Source organism: Bison bison, unplaced genomic scaffold (genome assembly GCF_000754665.1).
Source record: "Bison bison bison isolate TAMUID 2011002044 unplaced genomic scaffold, Bison_UMD1.0 scf7180017864352, whole genome shotgun sequence".
Lineage (NCBI taxonomy): Eukaryota > Metazoa > Chordata > Mammalia > Artiodactyla > Bovidae > Bison > Bison bison.
The window spans coordinates 2,546,655-2,556,941 of record NW_011494924.1 but is presented as its reverse complement, the minus strand read 5'-3'; the positions used below and the strand labels follow the sequence as shown (position 1 = coordinate 2,556,941).

At 37.3% G+C, this 10,287-nt stretch overlaps 1 protein-coding gene across 3 annotated transcripts in view; it reads right to left on the bottom strand.

The window, feature by feature from the left end:
- PHF20 (PHD finger protein 20) overlaps positions 1-10,287 on the bottom strand; it is a 129,241-nt gene that overhangs the window by 60,043 nt on the left and 58,911 nt on the right. For all 3 annotated transcript variants that reach the window (XM_010854918.1, XM_010854920.1, XM_010854919.1), the window contains 3 exons: positions 8,556-8,669; positions 7,284-7,472; positions 6,311-6,490 (listed from right to left, as the gene is read on the bottom strand). In XM_010854918.1, coding sequence (XP_010853220.1) covers positions 6,311-6,490; positions 7,284-7,472; positions 8,556-8,669 — 483 coding nt within the window. The remainder of the gene's footprint in view (positions 1-6,310; positions 6,491-7,283; positions 7,473-8,555; positions 8,670-10,287) is intronic.

Here is a 10,287-nt window from a genome sequence, read left to right as displayed (position 1 = left end):
CTGAGAAAAAAAAAATAATAATAAAAAAATAAAAAATAAATAAATAAATAAATGTCATTCATTTTAACATTGTAAAATTTTCTATTTATAATTTAAATTATTCTTTTTTGTTTGTTTTTTGCCGCACTGAGCGCCTTGCAGGATCTTAGTTCCTGGAACAGGGATTGAACCAGGGCCAGGTCAATTGAACACAGTCCAGGTCGTAACCACTGGACCACCAAGGAATTCCTCCAAATTTAAATTACTCTTAATGTTTGAAAAATTTGAAAGTAATGCCTTTGTGGAATAAAGGCAAAGAATTTCAAATCTTACATTTATTATTAAATATATAAATTAGATTTACATTTCGTATAACACAAATGAGTATGTAAATGTATAGATTTCATGACAGCTTATATTAAATAAGCATAGGACTTCCCTGGTGGCTCAGATGGTGAAGCGTCTGTCTACAATCCAGGAGACCTGGGTTTGATCCCTGGGTCAGGAATATTCCCTGGAGAAGGAAATGGCAACCCACTCCAGTACTCCTGCCTAGAAAATCCCATGGATGGAGGAGCCTGGTGCAGGCTACTGCCCATGGGGTCACAAAGAGTTGGACACGACTGAGCGACTTCACTATATTAAATAAAGTCACAAGTACACAGTGTCAAAATACAAAATCGCTAAATATTCAACTGACTACCTTTTCTCCATTTGAAAGAGCCTAGTAAGAGACGTGCTACACCTCTATGCATACAGTCCCCTCTACTGGAATACCTAGTCCCCTGTGTTACTCATGGGGTAGTGCTATACATCTGTCAAGATTCAGCTTAAACATCATACCTCCCAGATTAAGGTGGTCTTCAGGCAGGCATTGATCTTCCATCACTGACACTTATTAGCACAGCATCTGCTACCCACGGCAACAGGACACTCTAATCAATCTGAGCAAAAAAGATATATGACCAGAGCTTCCACATCCACGTGTGCAGTGTCTTCTCACCATGCATGCCCTAACTGCAGGAAGACAGTTTCATTTAATCTCTACTATTTCCCTGAGTCTCTCACTAAAAGCATGTCTGCACATCCTTCTCCAGGGAACCATGCTCAACCCAAAAATCTCCACAAGTGTCTTCATTCTACCTCTGGGCTCATACACACCCAAGAAGCTCTGCTTTGGGAACTCCACAGCCTATCTTCTCCACACACATGAAGGAAGAAGGTTACAGACCACCCAGGTTTACCAAAGGAACACATCCCGGGTCCCAGACCATATCATCAATAGACCCTCAAGACATTTGATTCCATAACTTGTTTCTGGCTAAATTCTCCAACAAGGCCATGTCTTCCTCTCTTAGGCTGCCATAGTTCACAATATAGCATAGTCCAGAAGAGGGATATCCTACAAGCCCCCTTTGGGCTTCACGGATATTTAAGAAACACCAGAATTTACTCACACTAATTCCCTCATCCACTACTTTACCTCTTTCAATCATTGTTAAGTCAAATTTTATAAAATAAACAACTTTTTAAAGATGAACGTTGGGGACTTCACTGGTGGTCCAGTGGTAAAGAATCTGCCAGCCAATGCAGGGCACATGGGTTCAGTCCCTGGTCCAGGACGATCCCACATGCCGCAGGGCAACTAAGACTGTGAGCTGTGACTACTGACGCCCAAGCGCCTTAGCGCCTGTGCTCTGCAGCAAGAGAAGCCACCACAATGAGAAGCCGCGCACAGCAACTCTGCTCGCCCAAACTAGAGAAAGTCCATGTGCAGCAATGAAAACCCAGCACAGTCAAAAATGGATAAATAAATTTTTTAAAAAGATGAACGTTGATCAAGAATCTTAGAACGGGGTTCGGGGTGAGAGGGAGATTTAAGAGGGAGGAGACATATGTATACCTAGAGCTGATTCATGTTGATGTATGGCAGAAACCAACACAACGTTGTAAGGCAACGATTCTCTAATGAATATGATCATAACTATATTTTTTAAGTACCAAGGAAAAAAGAATGTAGAATTGTTTTTTAATTTCATTATTAAGAAATACAATGATTCAAAGTAAAAGACAAGGGACAGACCAAGAGAAAATACAGTACAATATATATAAAAGACAAAGGGTCCATATCAATAATACACAAAGGCAACTTGGCAAATCAATAATAAAAACAAATAACCCTACAGGAAGTGGACAAAGACTAAAGACAATTCACAAAAAATAGACTAAAATATTCAATAAAACATGAAAAACTGTTCAATCTCATTTTAAAAAATACAACTTCCAATGTTAACCTACATTAAAGAAAATTTAAAAAGGTGAGTAGTATCCACAGATAGGAAGAATGTAGGGAAAACGCGTACCACACTCTGTACTATACCACACTCTTGATCATAATATAAAGCAGAATGGTCTTTTTATGAAGGATGATTTGTCATCGGAATTTAAAACACGCATTCTGTTGAATCTAGCAATCATACTTATAAAAACGTATCCTACAGGACTCTTCACTAGCGTTCAAGGATTACTATATTAATGTAATATAGTATTGCTTTTGTAGTATTTAGTATTTAGGTTATTACTTTGCTATTGCTCAGTAATAACCTAAATATCCATCAAAAGGAACCATTTATCAGAAATATAACATTATGAAATTATGATTTTTTTTTCGCATTACCAATAACATCCAAATAGCTATTAATACAACACGCAATCATGGGACTTATCTTTCTGTGTAGTCATGGATACGTGCAACTACCTAAACTGTGTGTCTATTAACATAAGGTAGAGTTTTCTCCGTCAGTAATGGTAGAAGACCTCCCATGGAAACAACCCTTTTGATTACAACCATTATAAACTCTGGGGAAAAAATATAAAAGAAAAAAATATCTAAAGGCACTGAAGAGCAACAAGGACAGACAGAAACACGAGTTAGACATTTGAAATAAACTTTTCATGTAAAGATGGGCTCCAGTAAGAAGCACTGCATAGCTAAAACCCTTGAGTCTTATTGGCTGAAGAAACAGAAGACAAAGTTCACTGCAATGACAACAGCTAGAAAGTGAGGAGTAAAATCTTAGAAAGAAGCCAGCCACAAAAGGGTGGCCTCATTTGATACATTTAAATTCTGTCTGATCGCTGACTGATCTCCGAACCTATAAAATTCCAAGAAGACCAACTGAAGCTCAAAGACTGAACAGAGGTTTCAGATTCTGCCCGTTGCAGGAGAAAAGAAAACATAAAACAGAAGCATACTGCAAAAATTCAATAAAGATTTTTATTAATTTAAAAAAAAAGGTCTACATCAAGAAACTGGAGTTTTGAGTTCAAATAAATTTCCCTTTAAAACAAAGAAATCATTATTCTTCAGAGGAGCATAACATAATCCGAACTACAACCTATCACTAACAATGCAAAGGCTATAATCCAATACATTAGAGATATAAAGAAATGGGAAAGTGTCACCTAGAGTGAAGTCAGTCAATGACGATTAACTTCAGAATAATCTAGATGTTGTTAGATAGGTATTTTTTAAAAGCTATTAAAACTATGCTCATGATGAGTAAACAGACTGAAAATCTCAGCAGAGAATCTAGGGGAATAAAAGGAATATTATAGAACTAAAAAGTACTAGAAATAAAAGAATTCACTGGATGGGCTTAAAAGCAGAGTGGAGTTGAGAAAAGCATTTGAAAATATATTGAAAATTTTTCAGTCTGAATGTGAAGGGGGAAAGCTGAACAAAAACATAAAAATCCACAGAGTTCCAGTGACCTGTGGGGTAGTTTCTAAAAGTCTCACATAAATTTGATGAAATAAATCAGTTTTCATATTCAGGCTCAGTAAATTTCAAGCAAGTTATATATAACACTAAAACAAATCTTAACACGTCATAGCCAACTGCTAAAAACCAAAGATAAAAAAGAAAACCTTGAAAGCAGCCAGAAAGAAAACAACACATTACAGTCAGGGAAAACAACAGTATGAATGATCACTAATTTCCTTTCAGAAACAATAGAAGACCATGAATAACATCTTTCAAGTTAGTATAAAGAAGTGATACTTTAAAGTATTTAAAGAAAGAAAAACTGTAAACCCACAATTCTATATCCAGTGAAAATATCCTTTAAGAATGAAAGTTAAAAAAAAAAATGAATGAAAGTTAAATAAAGTCATGTTCAAATAAACAGAAACCAAGAGAATGTGTCACCAGGAAACCTGGCCTACAGAAAAAAAACAAAAAACATGAAAGGAAAATTTAACATGAAAAGAAATCTTCAAGAAGAAATAAAGAAGGGAGGTTCAAGAGGGAGGGGACATGCATATACCTATGGCTGATTCATGTTGATATATGGCAGAAACCAACACAATATTGTAAAGCAATTATCCTCCAGTTAAAAATAAATAAGTTAAAAAACAAAAGATATGAAGAATACTGGATATGGTAAATACATATGTAAATCATTATCTCTTTTTTAATCTTCTTTAAAATATATGGGCAAAAATTATAATACTATACTGTCAACTTTATAGCATACGTAGATTCAATTCATGTGATAACTAGAGCATAAAAAGGGGGTGTTAGTGGATTACACAACATTTTATATAAGATGGTTCAATATTAACTATAAGTAAACTGTGAAAAGTACATATATACATTGTAATACCTAGAGTAACCTCTGAAACAAATGCTAAGAAGTATAGCTTAAAGCTAATAGATCAATTAAAATTGGATTTTAAAAATTCAATTAACCTGAAAAAATAGGGAAGAAGGAAAAGAACAAAACACAGGATCAAACAGAAGAAAAAGCAAAATGGCAGACCTCAATGCAATCGTATCGGTAATTTCATTTAATGTAACTAAACAATGCAGTTAAAATCCAAACCCAACTATCTATAAAAGACAGTTTGAACTTAAAGGCATAGTTATACTGAAAGAAAAGAGATGGAAATAGATAGATCATGTATATAGAAAGCAAAAGAAAGGTGGAGTACCTGTTCTAATATCAGAAAAAGGACATAAGAATTAAGTCAATTTTCATATTCAAGCTCAGTGAGTCTCAAGCAGGTTAAATACAAAACTAAAACAAATTTAAGCACATCATAGTGTGACAGTCAAGAAAAAGACTACCACCAAAGAAACAGTGATATTTCACATTACAAAGAGGGCGATTCATGGTTAGGAATTCATGGGGCTTTCACTGCTGGGGCCCAGGTTCAATTCCTGGTCAGGGAACATTCCACAAGCCTTACCGCCAAAACAGAACACAAAGCGGGGCAATTCATTAGGAGGACATAGCAATTAAAAATATGCATGCAAATAAAAACTAACTTCCAAATACATGGATCAAGAATTAAAGAGAGAAAAAGATAAATCCATAATCACCCATCTCTTAGTAGATGGTAGAAACAGATACACACATGGGAAAAAACAAAACTAAACCAGGGGCAACGTATCAGAAAACCACCATCAACCACCCTGACCTAACTGACAGATTTACAACATGGCAGAACACACAATTTTTTCAGAAGCATACAGAATATCCATCAAGACAGATCATATGCTGGACCAGAAAAAGCAGCAGAGCAAATGTATAAAGGCTGGGGTAATTCCCTGGCAGTCCAGGGGTGAAGACTCCCGCTTTCACTGCAGACCGTGTGGGTGTGATCCTCGGCAGGGGAACTAAAAACTCCCATGCCCCCGTGGCATGGCCAAAAATAAAAACAAATAAAGACTGAAATCCGACAGAGTATGTTCTTTGACCATCAAGGCATTATATCAGAAATCAGTAACAACAAGGTATCTATAAAAAAATCTAACACTTGGAAATGAAACATATTTCTAAGTAACACACAGTCAACAAATAAATCATAGATATTCTGAACTGAATGAAAATGAATATACAACATATCAAAATTTGTAGGATGCAGCTAAAGCAGTGCTTAGAATATTTTATAACTTTAAATGCTCATATTAGAAAAAAGTATCTAAAATCAATGACCTATATTTCTAGAAACATTTAAAGAAAGAAAACAAGATCAAAACAGAAATCAATGACATTTTTTTTAAATAGAGAAAACTAAAGCAAAAGGTTAGTTCTTTGAAATCATTTACAAAACTGATAAATCCTCAGTAAATCAAGAAAAGAGAGGAAGTACAAATTAGCAATATCAGACAAGCATGTAGCATTTTTAAGTATATAGCACCAAAATAAGAAACTGTTATTAATAAAGGGTGAAAAAAAAATTAGGAAAGTTCATTTTAGTTCACAATCAAAGCAGAAGCAGAAGTATATTTTATAAGCAGATTATGTTAACTCTAAATATGAACCTGCCACAGTAGAAATCTCTTGTAATTCAGCAAGGGGAGAAGCCGGTTCTGTTTTCATAGTGTTTTCTCCCATTGACTTGCAGTTCAACTCCAAGCCTGCAGGCCCCAATCCATCCCCAATGGAGTGGCAAGTTATTGTAGATGAGACCTGGCCAGCTTCCAAAGGAGATTTCAACTGACCTAGAAGAAAAAGAGAAAGATTGGGGAACATATACATGTATTTAGTCTGAGAACCAAAAGTCCCACAAAAGACTAATAAAGTCAGGGTCTTTTTAGAGGAAGCCATTCATTTCACAGAATACATTCACAAGTTCCAGCACACATAGGGTTGTAAGCATATCAAAGAAAAAGGCTAATAAGAAGCTAAAGTGAAGGGAGGATCTACTGGAAATATTAACAAAAAGGCAGACGCACTAGAGTAAGATGGCATCAGAAAGACAGAAGAACAAGGCTCTTTAGCACTATACCTCCAACCCAACATTCACATACATAAGCAAAATCAATCACAAATGCACACAAAAGTTTGTCTGTGAATCCTCAGTGAAAAATAATATGAGAAATACTGCAGCCAAATCAATATCTTGATTTCAAGACAATCTAAAACTTGTGTAAGGCAGTACACAATGACTGATTTAGACAGGTTCTCACTGGAGAAGGCAATGGCACCCCATTCCAGTACTCTTGCCTGGGAAATCCCATGGATGGAGGAGCCTGGTAGGCTACAGTCCATGAGGTTGCTAAGAGTTGGACACGACCGAGCGACTTCACTTTCACTTTTCACTTTCATCCATTGGAGAAGGAAATGGCAACCCACTCCAGTGTTCTTGCCTGGAGAATCCCAGGGACAGAGGAGCCTGGTGGGCTGCCATCTATGGAGTCACACAGAGTCGGACACGACTGACATGACTTAGCAGCAGCAGCACCAAGACAGGCAGCAGGTTGGCAAGACCATTCTAGAACAGACTCTACTCACCTTCTTCTGATTCCTTGGTATTGGATGAAGTGTTTTGCAAAGGATCAGTATTAACCGTATCAACCAAATCTGATACAACCAAGTCAGGATCTAGAATTTCATGGGTCCCATTAGTGGACAGCCTGGAAGACCGTCTCCTTGATAAGTCTTTGTCAGTGTTTTCCGAGTAGTTTTTTGACTTTTCCTGGGCTACAAACCATTAAGAGAGTTGTAGTCAAGAGACCAGAAGAAATAACTCTGCTACTATAGATTTCTGGGGCTTCCCACGTGATGTTAGTGGTAAAGAACTCACCTACCAATGCAGGAGACATAAGAGACGCAGGTTTGATACCTAGGTTGGGAAGATCCCCTGGAGGAGGAAATGGCAACCCACTCTAGTATTCTTGCCTGGAGAATCCCATGGACAGAGGAGACTGGCGGGCTATAGTCCATGGAGTCACAAAGAGTCGGACACTACTGAAGTGAATTAGCACACACAGATTTCTGGACTGGCTGCCTTGATAAGGGCTTAAACAGACTTCTGGCATCAATGATGAAAGGAAATACCTTATCCTGGCTTATAGTTTTAAATAAAGGCACAGTCTTTCTGCCATGACATAATTTTCCTAATTTAAGGATCTGTGATATGAAAATATGTGGGCAAGGTCACATCCCAATCTTGACAAGTGCTATTTTGGGGCTTTCCAACATAAAAATGTACGTATTAACCACACCCCAAGGCAATAAGGTTTACAGAGCCTTAGAGCCATCATAAGTCCTTTCTGGAACCAATAGGGTATTTTTAAAAAATCAATAAATAGCATTTTTTAAAATGGAAGTACAGTTGATTTACAATGTTGTGATAGTTTCAGGTGTGCATGAATATATAGGTTCATGCACATACATATGCTCTTTTTCAGACTCTTCCACTACACTAGGTTATTTTAAAATATTGAATATAGCTCCCTGTGCTAGAGTAAGATCAATAAATATATATTTAAAGTTTCACTCGTCACAGGAAATCCATCACTTCCTAAGCCATTAAATTTCCAGTGGAATCCAAATCAGATGGGTATGGAAATGGCATTACTGAACTCAACATTAACATAGCTTGTGCTTTGGGATTTATTTTCCCTCTAGCAAAATCCTCTGATCCAAACACATTCCATTCACACTAGCCCCTGTGATCAACAAGCATTAGAGTCTATAAGGCCCAGGTGACAACACGGACACAGGGGAGCTAACCCAACGGTTGTCAAGTTCCAGCCACACATACACAAACGGAAGACTCACATGAATTTTTGTCAAGCCGAGGACGTTTTAACGGGACTTCATTTCCTTTTGATATTTTCCGTCTTCTCAATTCCAATGTTATTGGTTGCAAAGTTTGAGAGTTTGAATCCACAGCTATAATGATTATAAAACCACACACACACAAAAAAAAAAGATATGTAGTTTTTTATTGACCAATTCTCATGCTGTATACAAATAAAACATATGTGTATATGTGTGTATACATATACACACACACACACAAATCATTGCATGATAAATAAACCCTCAAAGGGCATTCTTACTTAAGCCAAAAGGAGTAAAAAGTGAAATGGGTGAGAGATTACTTCCTTATAGGAAATGCTGACATCCTGCAGACTGACCTCTGAATCTTTGTGATCTTTCCTACGACCCAGCTCTAGTCATATACTGATCTCCTAAAACCCACTCCTTAAATATCCTAATATGACTCCTTTAAAATGAGGGTATACAAAGGCAACAGTAAAGTCATTTTTATAACCATCAAATCTTCTCATCAAAATTTGGCTTATTCAATACTCAGGAAATCCACCATGCAGGCTAATCCTTAAAATGTTGTACCCTGGGACTAAAGCTTGATTATTATTTTCAACCTCTACTTGCTGAACTGGTCAGCTTGGCATTGGTCCTAGTTTTGAGGGACCAAAGAGAATGTCAACATTTACAACCTCTTAAAAACAATTCCAGAAAAATCTCAGGAGACCATGCTATTTGATAGCCAATGTTCCAGACAAGGCTGCTTAACACTGGCAAATCCAGCACTGACATAATTTTAGCAGTGCAGAAGCTAAACCCTTAGACGGTACTCACTTTTTATTTTTTAAACCTAACAAGAAGTTCTCTCCCATCAGGAAAGATAAGAATCCAAAAGGCAGGCAGAAGAAAAAAACAAAAGAAATTGGAAAGCTTGAGGGAAAGGTAGGGCTAGGGGGTCTGATGAAGGTTGAAATGAGAGAAAGCAGCAGCCAGGGGAAGGAAGAGAGGGAAGAGGGAAGGAAATGGGAGGGGAAGAAGGAGGGGGAGAGAGAAGACTCATCTAAGACCAGAAGCTTCAGATCTGCCATGTCAAATGTACAAAGGACAGAGGGCTGAGCTTTGAGGAGGCAAACCTGATGAGAATGCTGGTCTCTTTGGTTCTTTGTGTGTTCAAGCTTCTCAATGTGCCAACATTACTTCGTTCCAAGGGTGGGAACTTAGAGATCACACACATTCCACATTAAATACAAACAACCCTCCCTAAATAGCTCAGATCTGGTTCCAGTAAGGTCTGTATAATCTAGCGAGCTCAAGCCTCCACCATGTCAACTGACTTATTTCAAGCGATTTTTAAAGAGGATTTGAAGTATATGAAATACTGGCAAGCCTTCACATTGATACCATATACAAACCGGGGCTAACCACACAGAAACTCAATGTTTCCCAACACTGAATTATTTTTACAGTAAGAATCATCTGGGAAGGTTGTTAATAATTAGTATTCCCAAATCCTGCTCCAGAGATTCTAACTGGAGAGGAACAGCTCAGGCAAGTGTTAACAGTAAGCTTGGAAAACCCCAGTTCTCTATTAAATTTGATCCTATCTGGTGTAACATCCTACACTTAATACAAGCAATAAACTGAATGCCCCATTTTTAATCAGAGTGAAGTAAGGTGGCTTCAGAGAAGCAGTCTGCAGACTGGAATGCAAGTATCCCAGTCCACACTTTCCAGATAG